At 46.2% G+C, this 20,000-nt stretch overlaps 1 protein-coding gene across 20 annotated transcripts in view; it reads right to left on the bottom strand.

Moving 5' to 3' along the window:
• The window catches only part of LOC113591314 (formin-binding protein 1), a 68,453-nt gene that overhangs the window by 39,127 nt on the left and 9,326 nt on the right, over positions 1–20,000 (bottom strand). For 4 of the 20 annotated variants that reach the window (XM_027031776.2, XM_035521191.1, XM_035521192.1 and 1 more), the window contains exon 1: positions 1,275–1,460. The exons of 1 other annotated variant lie outside the window; for it this stretch is intronic. In XM_027031776.2, the coding sequence (XP_026887577.2) occupies positions 1,275–1,316 (42 nt within the window). In that variant the 5' untranslated portion in view covers positions 1,317–1,460. Of the gene's footprint in view, positions 1–1,274; positions 1,466–2,373; positions 2,797–20,000 lie in introns of those variants that run through there. 15 more of the 20 variants (XM_035521184.1, XM_035521186.1, XM_035521187.1 and 12 more) reach the window with 9 other exon arrangements.

Raw genomic sequence — 20,000 nt, 5'->3', positions numbered from 1 at the left:
AATTGTGAAAGCGATGAATACTCAGACCAGCTTGGATTTAAAAAAATAAAATCTTTAAAATTCTGTCACGCGGCTCACACACACAGGTGCTGTTTGGCGGAACAGACCCACCTGTTTAACAAAGTTCAAATAGAAGCCTGCAACCAGATACACAACAGAAGCCCGCGAGTGCAATTTTCTTCTTCACTTCTTACGAGAAGCATGTCAGTGTGCGTTTGTCTTTTTGTGTACCAAGGCCGGCCATCCATCCATCCATCAATCATCAATCCATCCATCCAGCCATCCATCCTTTTAGCTGTGTATTTTAATTTGTTTTAAGCTATTCTGTTCTAGAGGATGTTTTCTCCTCAGGACAAACCGAAATGAGCTCCAGAGCTCCAAAATTGTTGGTGTTGGTGGTCGGATATGTCAGAATTCCTCAATTTTCTCTCAATTCCGGCATGACCGCTGTCTAAGGAGATCCAGAGTGCCCCCTGTGTGAGGAGATCCAGTGTGCCCCCTGCGTGAGGAGATCCTGCATGCCCTGTAGTGGCACCACCAGTGTGCGATGAGTTTAATTTGTATGTGCCCTTGTACAAAAACCTTGGGTTTTGTATTACGGCCAAGCAGGACTCTGACACGATTTGATTCAAATCTTTTCCATGACATTAGTAGTAGATATTGAAAGTAGCAGATATTGGTTTGCAAAAACTTTTTTTCTCACATTTCATACACACACACACACACACACACACACACACACACACACACACACACACACACACACTCCCTCAAGCTGTTCCCATAGACTGTTCTGTCAGACATGTCCACAGAGCTAAGACAACCCGTAACTCTTTCCACAAAGCACAGAGACAATCATGGCGGTGTGATAAACTGGGCTACAGACAACCAACAGTGCACAAATTCATATCCACACACTGCACTCAGACGCTACCTTTTGATAAAACTAATAAGAAGCTTGACGTTACTCAATGAGAATGAAATACTACTCTCTCTTTTTCTCTCTCTCTCTCTCTCTCTCTCTCTCTCTCTCTCACACACACACACACACACACACACACACACAGAGCTTTGTAATATTCCGAGCACCCCACAGCACATCTAACATGTGCAGACACTCGGGTTAGATGGAGATCCCCAGGTCGTCTGTCCGGTTGGACCTGCCAATATCACTTTTGCTAACGCTGATACAATCCCGAGGCTGCGTGGCTGTCGATGTGACGCGGACGTAAGGCAACCGCTCTGCTGAGCGTTTTCAGAACGTTTAAGCTCACCCTGGTGTAGCTCCAGCATGCGCCCATCTTCTCCTCCACCATCCCTAACGATGAAAACAGATCAGGCCCTCGTGCACACGCACTCGCGCTCGCGCTGCACTTTCGCTTTTTTGTCCTGACTGAAAGAAAAAAACAAAAAACCCAGATATCCTTTGACTGCAAGAAGCAGACCTGATGTGGAGATGAACACACACTAGCCTGCATAGAGTCCACCTCATACAAACACACACACACACACACACACACGCAGAGTGCAACAGGAAGGAAAGAGCTCAGTGTGTGTGTGTTTGTGTGTGTTTGTGTATGTACAGGATGTGTATGTGGGCTGATGCAGGTCGACTTGGCTTGGTAGACATTTTAAGGACTCCAAATGCAAGTGAAATATCACACACCTAACCAAACAGCACTTCCATCTCTTTTTCGGTCTCTGTAGACCATGTCTGGGGCATCTGAAAATGTTTTAATCTAATGTGATCACTTTGCCTTTTTAAAACAGCAGTCAGCCCCTCTTTAGTGTCTTAGCTTGGACCAATACAGCATATACAATATACAGCATATATTCAACACACAAGAAACACAGTCAAGGCTGCAGTTCCTTCCATTATCTATTAAATACAGTTTGGCTGAGTGTATAACAACAATAACAAAAAACATATTTAATGCCAGTCGAATTATTTCGCTGGGTGGTTTTGTTTTGTTCAATCAGCAACTTTACACGTGGTGCTTGGCCCTCTGCCATCGCCACATTTACTTTGCAGAGAGCTCCACGTTTGTACGTTTGAGATACGCTCGAACGGCCAGCAACGGGAGCGCAGACAGACAGACGGATGAGGCGTCGCGCAGACGAGCGGAAGGTTCCGGCAAAAAGTCCAGAGAAACGTCCCGACACCTGCAGCCACGTGCTGGCCAGTACCAGAGGAGTACCACACCTGGACATTTCCCTTGGCGAGCTCTGTCCAGGGCTGACCAGTGCTGCATCCCATCCCCCCCCAAACATGTGGGTCAGACCCCTAAAATCCCATGAGAGGCATGACTGCAACGTTATTAAGCCTCCCTAACTCTCAAAACAACACCACAGCAAAGATGAATGATTATTTACCTTCAGTCGAGCAGTCATCATTGCAAAACGGGGTTTCTTCCCCAACGAGGGAGGGGCTCCGCAAATGCTGACTGTCAATCAAACAAGTCCGAACCGGGACCAAATCCGAGCGTCACGTTTCTAGACCTCGGCACTGCCCTAACGCGCAACGACAATCCGGATGCCACAGTGGATTATATTCCACGATCCAGAACAAAAGATCGCAAACACTCAGCCTCTGCTCCAACACAGCTAATCTGGGATCGTCAGGGCGGCCGGCACAGGCGGGTCGAGGGGCGAACGTGGTCAGGTGGTCCAGCCGGATTCAGATTTTGCGTGGCAGTAATCCCGAAGGGGTTGGAGGAGACAAACCCAGCCGCGCATGTCCGTCGGACAGCAGTAAGGGCAGAGAGGGGAGGAGGGAAACCTCCTTCGTGACCTCACACCTCCCCAAAGGGAGAACAGTCCTGAAATAATATCTAGCACTCGGGTAGTCAGAGGTTAGTGGGGCGTAGCCCCAGAGACCCTGCAGTGGTACTCCCACGCTGCCGGGATTGGACAGGAAGGGAGGGGATGGACATGAGCACTCAATAACACACACACACACACACGCACACACGCACGCACACACGCACGCACGCACACACACACGCACACACACACACACGCACACACACACACACACGCACACACGCACGCACGCACACACACACACACACACACACACACGTACACACGCACGCACGCACACACACACGCACACACACACACACACACACACACGCACGCACACACGCACACACACACGCGCACACACAGATGTACTAGCTGCATGAGAGTGCACTAAAAGGTCCATCAAGCATGGTGTTGAAGCAGTGGAGTGGAATAAGGCAGAGAGAGAGAGAGAGAGAGAGAGAGAGAGAGAGAGAGAGAGAGATTGCGTTTCCATGTGGAAAGAAAGAGCAAGGAAACAGAGTGAAGACACAGTGCAGCTGTGGTGTCTGTGTGCGTGGGTTGAGATCTGGACGTCTAAGTGAGTCCCGCAGGCCTGGCTGACGTTACAGCCATCGGGACCCCTGCAGGCTGTAAAAGTCCACCTACAGGATCACATTTACACACCCAATACACCCCGTACACACACACACACGTGGACGAGCAAAGCTAAAGAGGCATCTGTAAACAGAAGTGTGTTTATGCAACTGTGGAAAAGGACATGCTAAATTTGTAGCAATAATTCACACACACACACACACACACTTTTGTCTGTAGATCAAACAGGTCCGCATAAACTGGGCTAAATGGAACTCCAGGAAACATCTGGAGTCACACACACACACACTCTCTCTCTCTCTCTCACACACACACACACACACACACACACACACTTATATAACTATCCAAACGGGTGGGTGAATAAACAAACAGGGCTTCATATTTACATTAATTCACTGAGATTGATCAACTGCAGCAGGTGTTGGCAGATTATAATCTGCCTTCGTATTACAGGACCACACACTAGTCTCTTACTTACGCACCAACTAATGACGTATGACGCATCAAAGCCTTTGAAGTATGAGCGCGTTTAGCTCAGGACATAATTCAAGTACATTTCGCGGCAACAGAGATATTAAATACCGCAGGGACGTTCTGGATCGAGGTCCTTCGTGCTGCTTGTAAACTTCGATGAGGAATCGGCGCACCTTAAACAAGTAGATGTGTGAATGAAAGAAAACATTTGTTCCACGGGGTCCCGCAGTTCCGAGAGTGTAGGTCAGCGGGGCGTTTCTGAATTCCCCTCATTGGTGAAACGACAAATCCTTAATTCTGATGGTCTGATCATGAACCTGTGTTAATAAACGTGCATGTAGCACATGTAGAGGGGTCGCAGGCTACAGTAGCAGTTATTATTCGCGTGGTCCTTTATCTCACGCCTGACGAGAATGTCTTTGGTGATTTTGTCTCGTCTGTGGGAGATTAGCGGAGGATCCTTTAAAAGGGGGCCGCTGTCTCTGCATCGTCCTGGAGGATTCTGAACTGTTTAAGTATAATGTCAGCTGCTGTTTTATTTGTAGGGTAATAAAACATCGCCGATGGAATTCCTGTAGTCTTGACGGTAGATTGTTTACAGGTCGGCGTGTCCGCTCTCTGAACAGGTAAAACACTAGTAAAGTCATCTGTGACTTCCTTAGGAAGCCCACAGTTCTGAAAGAATTCACGCATTTCCGTATTTTCGGGAGAAGTCTCCATTCTCACTGCAAATGCGCTTAAGTCTTAGTAGCTGTGAGTAAGGGTTGGAGTTTTTGCGGGCCTTGGAAAGGGAATAGGTGTTTTTTTTTGTGTGTGTGTGTCATCGTCTACTTCTCTTCATTAGTAATAAGAGCTGGAGTCGCGTTAGCCTGTATTCTGCAACGCGTCCGTTGGCTGTGTTGCAAATCCCTTCACTGTCTCTCCATGTCGCTCCCTTCCTTCCTACCGAGCAGGCACTTACCCTACCACAGGCCACCACGTAGGGCTGGTTTGTAGCACAGCCACACAAAGTGCACTCATAAGGACACGCAGTACTCAGTAAAGGGGGCAGGTTTGTTGGCCGTGGCTCTAGGACGTAATAGCTGCGTCTGCTGCGTCGTGAAGGTCGCGTTACGAACGGAAAGCGCAGCTGAGCGCCAGCCTGGAAGTTCGGTGCCGGGCGGGCGAGCGGGATGCATTTCAGCCCGCAGTTCCGGTCGCCGCCACAGGGGGCGGCAGAGGCTCATAGCAGTCGAGCGGTGGTTTTGCACATCAGGGTGATGTCATCACTGAGTCATTACGCAAGGTGGAGCGTGATGTGAACGTGAAATTACCCACGTGTTTAAAACGTGTGCGCATGCACACACACGCACACACACACACACACACACACACACACACACACACACACACACACACACACACACACACACACACACACACACTTACCTACCTCATTAGGGATGATTCACTTGGGGTTGCACACAGGGCATTCACCCAAGGTGGAGTTTTTGAAGGTTTTTTTAGACACACACACAGAGCTCATCTGATATCTGGATAATTGTTACAACTGCTACATTTTTCTGCAAATCAAATTTTAAATTGACCTTCACTATGGCCTGAAACTCTTCTGCTTTCACACACACACACACACACACACACACACACACACACACACACTGGAACTGGGAACATTTTTCTAGGTCATCTCAATCACAGTAAGCTACAGTTTGTGATGATGTAATAGTAGTAACCAATATCTTGGCATTTCTGAGCTTAGCAGGATCCTAAAAAATACATCTCACACAGGGTATGAGTGTGAGACGTGTGTGTGTGTGTGTTTGTGTGAGGTGTGTACATGTACATCTCTAACACTGGTCTCTAAATATTACATACATCATGAATTATCACAACACTGATTACTGAGTATGCACACACACACACACACACACACACACACACACACACACACACACACACACACACACACACACAGCAACTTCACATCCCAGTAAATCCCTCCTGATTTCAACAGAACACCAAGAAATGCTCCCCTCCTTCACATTGATTAAAAAACTCTATGCTCAACTTGTCTCTGTCTGAATCTCTCTCTCTCTCTCTCTGTCTATCTATCTATCCAGTGTCCTATCTTCTTTCAAACCAGTGATTGTAGGCAGTTTTGCATTCAGGGAGAAATATTTATGTAAATGCTTGGCAGTGTGTGTGTGTGCGTATGTGTGTGTGCACGAATGAGTAACACAGAGTCTTTGTGCTGTGGAAGGAGGCAGAACAATGCTACTGTAACCTCTTAGTCAGGGGACAGAGAACAGGCCCTCTCTCTCTCTCTCTCTCTCTCTCTCTCTCTCTCTCTCTCTCTCTCTCTCACACACACACACACACACACACACAAAAAAGGGAGAGTGTTGTCCCACCACAAATATTTGCCTTTGTGACATCAAAGCCTGTACCCTTTCTAGCGTCATATTAACACACATAAACACATACACACAATCTCACACACGTAATCACACACACTCCCAAAACAAGACAGACACACAGCTCTTTCACTCTACCCACCACAAACAAAGCCTTCTTATTCCCTCACTAGAGAGGTTGAAGCAAACACACACACACACACACACATACACACTTTAAAAAGGCTGACTACAGATTCCTACATATGTGCTCCATCCCTGCTCTACAACTGCATTATAACACATATATAACAGCATAACAGTCACTATATTAGCTGTGTATAACATCACATAACAATAGCCAAAATCAAGCATAAGGTACAACATCAACTTCATGAAACAATGACACCACACACACAGACACACACACACACACACACACACCTACACTTGACCTAAGACTTTTTTAAGCAAAAAAAAATTGGCTTTCTGTTTGGTGTAAAAATGAATATATTTAGACAAAACCTTCCCAATGTCATGCTGAGAACAGTTGTGCTCACATGTAGCCTAGCACAGGAAGCCCCACCTACTGCCCATCCAGCAGTATGCCTATTTGTTGGAGCATCTGTCTGTCAATCAAAGTTTGAATATGACCAGAACTCACAGACACATGCAGTTGGCTGGTAAAGCACATATTTATAGAAGCCAGGAATGCAAGTGTGAACTTTTGGCATGTCTGTTGTCTTAAAGGGTGTGTGTGTGTGTGTGTGTGTGTGTGTGTGTGTAACATTTTTGTCAGTGGATCACAGCTGTTTGCTGGAGAAATCAGCAGGTTGTGGGTGGAGCCACAACTATCACCATTGAAGTCCTTTACACCAGGAACCAGAGCCACATTAAATGGATGTACAGTCCACACACACACACACACAGAGTTTCCTGTCATCTCACCCATTCAGAGATCTAAGCACAATACATTTCTGCTGTGCTTCTGCTCTGTCATTTTCACAGTCCCTGCACACCCGGTGCCAACACAGCCCTGTGACTGCAGCCTGAATAAAAAGGCTCCAGGCTGCTTAGCTGACAGCTGTGGTCAGTGGCCGGATGCCACTGAAGTTGAAGGTGGCATGCTTGGGCCTCTAACAAACCCAACCACTGCATTACACCACACACACGCACGCACACACACGCACGCACACACACACACGCACACACACACACACACACACACACACACACACACACACACACACACACACACACACACACACACACACACACACACACACACATTACTTAAAGGGCCCCTATCCTACATTAGTTTTGTATTTTATGTTAATATCTGGAGTCCATTTATGTTTGGCTTCATGAACAAAATAACAGTCATAATTCATTTTACATGTCCATTTTCCAACCTGTCTTTGTGCCTTAGAAGCAGGCTGTTTTTGTTACTGTGTCTTTAAGTGTCACATAATTCATCTCTTCTGGTTGGACAGCCACCTCACCAATGAAACGAGGCTCACCACATCCTCGCCTGTAACATATGGTGCTGCGTAGGAGTCTCCAGGAAACAAATAAAGGCACCTACTCAAACAGCCTTACATGGTTCATATATACGCCACCAATTCTCTGCCATTTCTCTTGACAGCCAAACATCTTAAGTCTCTCTAAACCTGCTTAGTTTGACTGTTAGTAAGCTAACACCAATCTGTTTTGACTGTAGGTGAAGAAGAATATATATCAACTATATGTAAATACCTCAGGAATCAGTTTTTTGTGAAGTGTGTGCATGTTACTCAATCTCAAACTACTCAAACAAATTTCACAGATCAACAACCATGTTAGCTATATTATGTTTTAACTGAAAACTGAGGGACAGTTAGCTAATACAGCTACTAGCCAGGAACGTTAGCCAGCAAGCGTCACCTAACTTCTGCAGCTCTGTTAGCCAAGTGACTTAAGCTTGATATTTGTTAAAATATTTTCAGCATTTGGCAGACACGCTTATCCAGAAGGACTTACAAAAGTGCTTTGTCATCTCACCAGTACAGGTTAGAGTTCAAGATACCAATGAACTAGAATAAAGGTAAAATTAGTATAAGCTCTATATCAAAACATAAGTTCTATATGAAATTAACTAAGCTAATACCTCTAACTAATAAACTGTCACATTTGAAGAGTAAGCTTGAGGCTCATAGCTTTAGTACTCACATGCATCTCTGAAAGCTGGGTGCCTTGTTAATAAACTAATACTACACTTACACAGTAAATAGTACACATGCTGCTAGTTTAAAGCTGCTAAAAGGACCTAAAAAATGTAACCTTGACCAATGCTGCCTGTCAGGTTCGGTATGTAGAAGTGGAGTTAAGCGCGGATTAAAAGTATCGGGTTTAGTGTAATTGCTCCCAGGGTAATCCAAAGTCAGCGTAGAAAACCAGTCTGTGCTTAGTGACAGGCAAGACAAACCGCAGTGTGAACAAAACCGGCCAGGTATAAGAGAGAAAGAGCGAGAACCAGGCATAAACCCAAAAACAAACGAGCAGGTAAGGACAAAGGACGACGACTTGTAAACACTAGACAACTGCAAAGTGAGACTTCAGAAACGGGTAAGTATATACAGACACGGGTGAACTTAATAAAGAGGGGATTGGGGGGTTGGACGGGGGGGTTGTGGGTAATGTAGTCCACTGAAAGCAGGCTGGAGGCTACAGACATGACATTGATGATGACCAAATGTTAGTTGCAGTGTAGCTGTCCAGTGTTAGCCTCATAATCATTGTTCATAGAGAACTGCCATAATTAGACTGCATATTAGAGGGATATAATTTTGGCTTGAGGATTTGTCTTTGAGTCCAATACAGGTGGAGGAGTATCGGCCATCATTAACCTTTAACACAGCCTCTTCGTGTCTCATTCAAAGCGCCAGTGGGACTGAAATGTGCGGAACGTGTTTTGAAAGTAAGATCCACACCCAAACTTGACAGGGACCTGTTGAAAGGTGATTGGGCAGCTGTATTTAAGTATGCGCATATTTTAATGACGTAAAAGAAACGACATTTATGCAGCTTACTCGCTATACATTGACCTTGATGACTGGGGAGTGAATGGTACATTTTGATCTTTAGCAATGTTTATACAAATACATTTCATTTTTATGTTAGAAAATCAAAACATTTTTTAATTGAAAATTCAGGTTTCCATGACAGAGGCGCTTTAAGGATGTTGGCACCACGTCCCTCGTCATTAACCAGGCAGACAACATGGTTGTCGTGACATCCGCCAGCCTTCCATGATGTGCAGGCCTGGTGTGCACTGCCGTGAAGTGATAGATTTATATTCCATACACACACACACGCGCATGCAGGCACACTGCTAAACGCATCATATTCCACATGCTGTCTGGGTGAATTTTGCTTTGATCTCCCTAAAAAATATCCCTGAAAGTGCAGGACCAAGTCACACGGATTAGAGTGGCCAGTTTGTTGGGTTTCATGACTGGTGGTAGGTTTCATAGAGATGTGGGCTGGCCTGCACACACGCATGTACACACACATGCTGCTGAACACATCACCACACACCGTGTGGTATTCTCTCAGAAAACAAAGTGCTTCATCGAATTCTTTTATGGCTTTATGGGTTTTTTCCTGAATTTGAAGGGTTTACAGGTTCTTTCCTGATGACAGGTTCTAGGAAACACTTCTTACTAAGAGTTTCAGTGTTAAATCATCAAAAGAAAGATTTCACTGGCCTCTGATTGCCAGTTGTGCAAGTGATTACACAAGGTGCTGGGGGAGGGGGTTGGTCAGGTGGACTCATTTTAAGCTTATTAAGATATCACACACACACACACACACACACACACACACACACACACACACACAACTTTACAAAGACCTTAGTCAATGCACTAGTTTCCAGACACACACTTTGCCCATTGTTTAGGTATTCTGCATATCTGATCTAAAACCTTTTCCGGGCTGACCCACTTGACTTATGTAAGGGTTGAACTCCACTCAGTTAATCCTGCCGGGGATTTGACCACAGAGGCAGGGAAAGGGGGCAAGAATGACCAAAGAGAGGGTAACGGGGCAGAAATGACCGTAGAGAGGGCAACAGGACAGGTGCAGGAAGGCTCCTTCGCACACGGCTCCTCCTCCTCAGGTACAAGTACCATATGTTCACGGTGGGCATCAACAATGGGCATATCTCTTGTGGCTGTGTCTCTTGTGGGTCTTATTGTCTTATTGTCACTTGTGCATGTCGCTTACACTGTCCAGATAACTTTAAACAGAAGCAATTTTCCTGCTAAAATCATCTGGAACACAGATAACCACATCATACTTCCTTGCTATGAAAATTTCGGTTTGATTTGTTGCTGGTCGCCACAACACTTCCTGACATATCAGTATGCAAACACACGGTGCAAAACGGTGTATTCACTCTCTTTTTAACTTTCAGTTTCCCGCTCTTTTTTCAGCTAGGAAAATGCTTGACATGACAATGTTGGCAAAGCAAAATAAAGAAATAAACTAACTGATGAAACAAAATTTTAAAGAACATGCTAATTAACTATAAAGTAAATCAACCCCCCCCCCCCCCCCCCAACTCTCTTCCTCTCTGTCAGAGTTAATACTGAACATCTTTGGGCTGTGGGACACACACTTAAAATAACTATAAGCCAATCCATTTTTAGATTAAATTTAGCTTAAATGCACCAGAATGTAGATGTAAAAAGTACCAACCGATTAATCAGACCATAAAGAAAAACACATTCTTGTATAACAGCATATTTCTCTGTGCTAATATTAATCACTCAGTACAGCTTTATAAATGGCTGTTTGGCTTAGCAGGACATCCACAAAACACAGTCTCAGCTGTTGGAAGCAGTGTGTGTGTGTGTGTGTGTGTGTGTGTGTGTGTGCGCGCAGGTGCGCATGCATGTGTGTTGACAGACCAGACTAAAGCAGGAGGAATATATACAGGGCATGTGTGCTATGTGCCATTCACGCAGCCAGTAGCCAGAATGTGAGACACACGAACATGCACACTTACAGTAAGGAAAACTACACCAGCACATAGGGATGCCGCTCACTAAACGGAGCCAGAGCGGGAGAGGACCAATCGTGAGGGAAGCAATCGTGGCGGAGCCTACAGAGCACGGCCGCTGTGACTGTTCCGTGGTTTGGTTATGGATGTCATAAAAACAAAACAAACCAGAACAAACTCTGGGAAAGTAAAGAACATTAAGAGCTGTTTCCTTTTCATTCGTGTTTCATATTCAGTTTGAATATTATCAATTACTATACGTGAGTGAGTCAGTCACTTCAGTAGCTAAGCCTGCTAGCTGTGTACCATTAGCAAGCAGCCGAATAATATCCTACAAGTTTTTAAAAATAAAGTTTAGCCACTGGCTTGTAGCTGACCCCGTGGCCCTTAAACACTGCGTACCGGACAAACGGTTACTCGTCTCCTACAGCACAGCACAAGTTGGCTGCTTCTGGTTAAGATGCTTTAGTCTTCTCTCTCTCTCTCTCTCTCTCTCTCTCTCTCTCTCTCTCTCTCTCTCTCTCTCTCTCTCTCTCTCTCTCTCTCTCTCTCTCTCTCTCTCTCTCTCTCTCTCTCTCTCTCTCTCTCTCTCTCTCTCTCTCTCTCTCTCTCTCCATAAATAGCAAACCTGTTCCTGCAGTGGTTGACGCAAAGTGAGGAACTACACACAGCTGTAAACACGCTAGCCAGATGCTAGCCATTAGTAAAATCTTAGCGACTAGCCATCACACGTACACGCGCATGCGCGCACACACGTATGTACCCGCATACATTCAGGCCACTTATGGAAACACGACTGGTCCAAGGGGAGCTTGGGGCAGGGGCAGGGGCAGGGGGGTTGAAATGTAATCAGGTCAAAGGTCAGATGGATGCACTGGGCAATGCTAGAAGGCCGATGAGAGTGACATGCTAAATATAGACTGACCTCCAACTTTTACTTCAAATTCACACTCATGTGGAAAGAGTGGCAGTGTGTGTGTGTGTGTGTGAGAGAGAGAGAGAGAGAGAGAGAGAGAGAGAGTGAGAGAGAGAAGAAACAGACACCATTTCAAAATGTGCCCCTCATTCCACTTCTCTCCTGCTCTCTGTCTCTTGAGGAGTCCTGTAAATAGATTTGGGTCTAACATATAAGAAGAACTACAAGAGAAAGAGAGGTAGGGGCACAAAGCCAGAGAGTAGCAGAGAGTCTCTCAGTTTCTCACACACACACACACCCCACACACACACACACCCCCCACACACACTCACCCACACACCCCCCCACACACACACACACTCACATCCCCCACACACACTCACACACACTCACACACACACACACACACACACACACACACAGACAGACACACACACACACAGAACACACCCACACACACGTCCAAGGGAGAATTTCACCAAAACAAACAAGTGTTTCTCAAGGGTTTGTCTCCACAGCCACACTTTGCAGAGACCATGTTTCCAGCGGGATCTCATCTCAGCTCCTCCTCAACCCGACACCTACAGGCAGAGATCCTCACTGGTTCAGCTTCTGACCCCACAGATGTGCTTGTGTGTGTGTGTGGGTGGGTGTGCGTGCCTGTACCAAGTCAGCCCCCCTAACTTTGATCACATTAAAGTTATTGCCTATTATTATTATTATTATTATTATTATTATTATTATTATTATTGTTGTTGTTGTTATTATTGTTGTTGTTGTTATCATTTCATTATTATTAATTTTGTTGGTGTTTGCATTTCTAGTTTTCTTGCTGAGCTGCAACACAAATATGCAACCGTGATGAATTTCACCTTCACAATTTCACCTCGCAGATGGACCTTTCTTAGATATCAGCCTTTAGGCAGTTCAAACAGTACATGCCATTTCTATTCATTGACTCCTGTTTCTTCTCTTCCTTCATGTGTGTGTAATTCACACACACAGAGAACCCATCATATGAGTGAAAGAAAAATGAAATAAAAAAGATGGAAAGAATAAATGACAGAAAAGAGTGAAAGAAAGAGAGGTTGAATAAGTTTAATTATGAAGCATGTCCAGGAGCCTGATTCCAAGTGTTTGCTATTATGGTTAAAATCCTTCTCAAATACAACACCTGATCATAGGCACATCTGGCAACCCACACAACACAAAACACAGAGCATGCATGCACATCTGGCAATGCACACAACACCTAATACAGAGCACGCATGCACATCTGGCAACCAGTTTTAGATCAAAAGCAGGAGGTATACGTGTATGCACCCACCCACCGACACACACACACACACACACACACACACACACACACACACACACACACACACACACACACAAACACACACACACACACACACACACACACACACACACACTACAGAGTTAATGCCTTTTCTGTGTTAGATTGTAGTCTACTGTTGTCAGATTGATGACACGGCATTAGACTCCTTTTTCTAGAACTCTCTCTCTCTCTGTGTCTGAGATACTCAAACAAGAACACCTATCTGCTGGTACAATTACTTCCTGTTTCTAACTCTCACTTCCTCACACACACACACACACACACACGCGCGCGCGCGCGCGCGCACACACACGCATTCATACTAGGTATGCGTACATGAATCATTTAACCGTTAACTGACAAGAGTTTTGCTTGATTAATACTTATCAGTGAAACTGTAATTTTAAAAGAGACTGCTACCTGGTAGAAGGAATAAATAGGCTACAGATATCATTCAGCTCTGACGACTGTATCTTATTTTTAAGGATAAGTTCTCAAATCTTCCCTACACTGATCTAGGCTGTTATGTCGTTTCTAAGCAGCACAGTCGGTGCGGGTGGGCAGCGACAGGCTAGCGATTAGCAAGATGCTGGAACCTCAAACAGCTTCCAAACAAACAAACAAAAACAATAAAGTCAGGGTCTATTCAATTTAAATCAACTTCAAAATGCAAAAGTTTAATCTCGTGCAGGCAAACCCTTACATTTAGCGACATCGTCGCCGTTCCAACGGAAACATTTTTTTGTTGCGACATTTAACTCTGCACTGTTAAGACACGTATCTCATCCCCTCCCCCCCAAAACACACACACACACACACACACACACCCTTCCTTTCTTGCATTGCACAGGGAAAACTGATATTTCACAGAAAAGGCTGATTAGAGTTTTATTTTCTTTCTAAATCGCACTCTATTGTTTATTATTGTTATTCTCTCTCTCTCTCTCTCTCTCTCTCTCTCTCTCTCTCTCTCTCTCTCTCTCTCTCTCTCTCTCTCTCTCTCTCTCTCTCTCTCTCTCTCTCTCTCTCTCTCAGTGGGGCCACGGTAACGGGGGCACCAGCAGCCCCGCCCCAGGTGACAACCCCCTGCTCCGCTTCTAGCACTCCCCTACTTTCCATTTGCTCTTTTGCCAACTCAACTTTACACTCTTAACACAACACTGTTTCTGCTGTAAACTTACTATTTGCAGTTCAGTGGAACCCAATTTTACAGCAAAAACTTACAATATGTTAATGCAACAAATCATTTTTTGTTTTTACCTTAAACTTTCAAAATGATGTTTACAGTTACTTGGCCTGTTATCTGTGCTCAGTTCTCTAGTAATGCCTTAGAGATCTCACGCTGTTATTATCCACAGTGCTGTGTGTGTAAACATGGCCTGAACCCCATGGCCTGTCAGCCAATCACAGGCTTACCCTCGCCCCTCACAAGAAAACGACCAATCAAAACAGGAGGGGGATAAAATGATCGATAAGAGTGGCACTCTTACATCGGGGCTATTCATTATCTCGTGTGTGTGTGTGTGTGTGTGTGTGTGTGTGTGTGTGTGTGTGTGTGTGTGTGTGTGTGTGTGTTTGTGTGTGTGTGTGTGAGAGAGAAACAGACGCAGCCGGAACAGATCGATGTTCCATTGACCCAAAATGTAACAGTTGTTTCTGGCTGTTTACAGAAGGGCTGTCAGAGCAGTTCCCCTGCAACACCATCCACGCAACAACCCCCAGACTGTAGTTTCTCTCATTCCATCTCGTTACTTGCACAAACACTTACACACAAACACACACACACACACACACACACACACAGGAAGCTTAGAAGGCCTTTTTTTAAAGGTCTATGTCCAGTCTAATGTTGCCTTGAGTGACCATCAGAGAGCAAGCAGGTCTACCAAGCAAACAGTTTATTTAACATAACAGCACAGTGAGATGGGAACAAAAAGTATGTGTGTGTGTGTGTGTGTGTGCCTTCTCCACATGCCTGATAATGATAATGACCTCAGAAAGGTCAGCTATGTAAAACCACGCACACATACCCACAGAGCCTTAAACAGGCCAAATTCCAGAGCTATTTATATCCAATATTTGTATCAAACTCATTTCTCTGTATCTAAATATGAAACACACACTCAGAGAGAGCAAGCGAGCGAGAGAGAGAGAGAGAGAGAGGAAGAGAGAGCTAATCCTTTGCCAATGGACATCCTTAGACAGCACACAGTCTAACACAGTAATGGTCTGCTAGTCATGCCAGTTTCTAGCTCTATGAGAGTGTGTATGAGAGTGTGTATGAGTATGTGTATGTTTTTGGATGTGTGTGTGTGTGTGTGTGTGTGTGTATTGAATATGGAGGAGTCAGACCGGCTGTGTGTGTGTGTGTGTGTTGAATGTTGAGGAGTCAGACTGGCTGCTTCTTATTTGAGGATTCCAAACTAAGGTCTGTATTCAGACAGAAATTACTGTAATCCTTTATAACTGTGATGTCAAACCTACAACACACACAAAGAACAGGAGCAGATTAAAGAGGAAGTCAACTGTCATTACCACACATGTACAGAGACTGTGTTCAGGTCACGCATCACTGTGCACGTGTGTGTGAGAGAGAACTGGATCAAGCTGCTAATGCCCCTATCTGCAGAAACCATCTCTCTCTCTCTCTCTCTCTCTCTCTCTCTCTCTCTCTCTCTCTCTCACAAACACAAACACACGGTTCATGAACTAATTTATTTGAGTACAGTAGTGGTGTTTTCTGGACAGTCTAATCCCAGAGGAAAAACATTTTCAGTGTCAGCATAATTTAGTCCCACATAGCTGACCCACAGAGTTGGGCACTGAATATTTGCCCCATTAGGGCATACTGACCACACATTACAACAGCACATCATTCTGCAAGAGTGTTAATGCTCAACACCTGATCTTCCCTACTGAACACTATAATCAACACCTGCTGCTCTCTGCCTGCTCTCTCTCTCTCTCTCTCTCTCTCTCTCACACACACACACACCTTACACCAGCTATCCAGATGTGACAGACAACCACTGAGGAATTTGACTTTATTTGCATAGTTACAGTCAGCTTGTCCTGGAATCATCATCTGCCCAGAATGCCACCTGTACACTACACCATCTCTACACCCTGTACACTACACCCGTACACTACACCCGTACACTACATCCTGTACACCACACCCTGTCACTACACCCGTACACTACACCCGTACACTACACCCCGTACACTACATCCTGTACACCACACCCGTACACTACACCCGTACACTACAACCTGTACACTACACTCGTACACTACACACTGTCATTACACCTTGTGCGAGGCTCTGCTGGTTTCAGTGCTGCCTTGACGTAGCCAGGTGTGTGTTGTGATTCTTAATCGTGCGTTTTAGCTGTGGTTTTAGGACAGACTAAAGTATAAATTGCATGGGGTCGGGCCAATACGGTTGGTCAGGACTAACACCAACATGACCAGGACTAACACTGTTGGTCAGAACTAACACTGTTAAATCGTCCTTTGCTTGGTAAGGTAAGCTCCTGAACTCTACTGGACTCACACCGGCATTCTTGAACATGTTCTCTACTCCCTGCAATCCAGCGTAACCAAGAATGACTTTTGGTTCCCATCTTTCCCGTGGAGGGGCAGATCACTTCTCACCAGATTAGCAGAACAGCAACTCTCAATATCTCACCCGACCTTCACAACAAATTCTAATCTCAAAAACCATACTCTGTACATGAGTGTGTGTGTGTGTGTGTGTGTGTGTGCGCTGATATCTGTTCATGACAGCTGACAGTTTAAAATCAGGTCACCTAACAGCTTCCTCCTGTGGCTGCCCACTTCCTCTGCTGGGAAGACCAATTCATTATGGGAAAATGTCTGTAAAACTCCTCCTGGACTCTACAAGTTTACAGTAACGGTAGTGTATTATTCTCTCTGGTTCGCTGTCTTCTCTCTCTCTGTCTAATGCCGTTACCATAACTCCCTTTGAATCAGTAAATCATCCCTTCTGTGTCATTCTGTAACCGTAGCATGTCATTCTATAACCATTCTGTAACCGTAACACTTTCTCTTGTATTCTGGCCACACCCATGTAGTCTTGTTGCCAGTTCAGAAGAACTGTAACCTTTAATTCAAGAATTCCCTCCACACACACACACACACACCACACACATTCACAAACATACCCAACACACCCATTCGCACAAACACACACTGAGCAGGAAACATGTCATCTCCAGTTACAACCTTGGATCAGCCCCTACCGGCAGCACACATGCAAGTGCGAGTGTGTGTGAGTGCGAGTGTGTGTGAGTGTGTGTCCACTCTATTTGCAGACCTCTCTGAAGCCAGTGTGGAATCTTTCATCTTTATCTGTTGGCTTGAGCAGATTGAGCGCAGCACCAGTGAACGGCCCTCGCAGCTGATAAGCAGCTCAGCACGTGGTTCTAATTCACCTTGTGTGTGTGTGTGTGTGTGAGTGTGAGTGTGTGTTTGTGTGGAGCATGTTAAAAGCGCACTTTCCCTATTAGCTTAATTAGCCTTGTAACCATCTCACACTCCCGCATGTGGCTACAATAAGTCCATTCCTCTCTCTCTCTGTCTGACTCTCTCTCTCCCCATCAGTCAGTTTAAACTCGACCTCTCTGATCTGCTCTTTTTCGCGTGAAGCACGCAGGCGTCAGACGTGCTGGGCACCTGCTCCTAGCAACACGGGCCCAGCATGTCTGACGCCTGCGCGCTTCACGTGGCTCACCTCACGCCTGACGCCCGCGTGCTTCACCCGTCTCCCCTCACGTGTGACGCCTGCGCGCTTCACACGTCTCCCCTCACGCCTGACGCCCGCGCGCTTCACCTGTCTCCCCTCACGTGTGACGCCTGCGCGCTTCACACGTCTCCCCTCACGCCTGACGCCCGCGCGCTTCACCCGTCTCCCCTCACGTGTGACGCCTGCGCGCTTCACACGTCTCCCCTCACGCCTGACGCCCGCGCGCTTCACCCGTCTCCCCTCACGTGTGACACCTGCGCGCTTCACACGTCTCCCCTCACGCCTGACGCCCACGTGCTTCACCCGTCTCACTTCTAAGTGCGCGCGTGCACAGCCGTGCCATCAGATGGAAACGCCGACTGTGATGGAGTATCAGATCCCGCAGGGACCTACGTGTGAGTTCATACCCAGTCTCCCCAATATCAGGGCACGCCAGTCCTCCAAGATCAATCAAGAATGATCACGTTGCTTTAAAACATCAAAACAGGCTTTACATGCAGGGAAACCCGGAGGGAGCCCATGCCAGGCCGTGATTGTTTATTTGTTTGTTTGTTTGTTATAAACTAGCCGTAGCTCCCTTGGGCCACGAGCACAGAGGCACTTACACACCAGGAGCTGTCTGAGCTCACCGGCTCGACGACTCCAGCTGCTCCCATTCAACCCGTCCACCATGTCATAATGGACTCGGGGAAGGACGGCGCCGATTAGATTAGAGGATGCCGCGACGGACCAATGACAAGGGCAGCTCGGAATAACGAACTCAGTCATGAAAGCTACTGGCCTTTTTAGCACAGTAATGGAATCGGCAATTCTGGGTGACCCTGACAGACCCGGGAAATCACATCACAGCAGTCGGGTGCCTTACCCATAATCCAGCCTGTGCCCCACGGACGCAGTTCGGGGCTTAACTAGACTCCACCAAAGCTTTCAACCACAACGTACTGCTTCTCAACTGCTCTACAGTAAGTGGTAAATCCAGATCAACACCATCAGCAGCCATCTGAAGCAAGCAGAGCTGCGTTCCTGATCCGGACGTGTCCCGGATGTGATCCGGGCAGACTCACCTTCAGGTGCTGCTCCTTCACTATAGTCTGCACTTTGCTCACATCCATGACCACCCCGTGTTAACCGTTAGCCGTTGCACCAGTCGCCGCTCGCTACAGTTTTAGACACGGACACCCGAGACGCAAATACTGACAGCTGAGATCTCCCTCCCTGTGGCAAGCCAACTCTCCACCCGCTTGACAGTATCTGTGTGTGTGTGTGTGTGTGTGTGTGTGTGTCTGTATGTGCGTAGGCACCTCACCCTACTCCCACTTCCAGATCAAACTCTTACTTAAGGTTCTTGCACACACACACACACACACACACTTATAGAAGTGCAGGCCTCACTAAAAGGTTATCTCCTGTTCCATAAAGATTCCTTTTGTTGTGCTGTTTTCTGATCTGGAGTACAGCTAAACACTTTTATAGAGCGCCACAGCAACTACGGCGTGGAACCACCGGACCACCCCGGTCCGGCTCTCGGAGGGGATGCAGTCGCTACCTGCTCTTTTCAGACGAGGCTGTTCGTTAAAGCAGGGCACTCTGGGCAGGAAACGCCTTCACTTGCCACCCTGAAGCAGCCCTACAGGCGTGGCTGTGAGCGGAAGTGCTACCAG

This window comes from Electrophorus electricus, chromosome 22 (genome assembly GCF_013358815.1).
Source record: "Electrophorus electricus isolate fEleEle1 chromosome 22, fEleEle1.pri, whole genome shotgun sequence".
Lineage (NCBI taxonomy): Eukaryota > Metazoa > Chordata > Actinopteri > Gymnotiformes > Gymnotidae > Electrophorus > Electrophorus electricus.
Note: the sequence above shows the minus strand (reverse complement) of the source record. Positions and strands in the feature narration are given on the sequence as shown.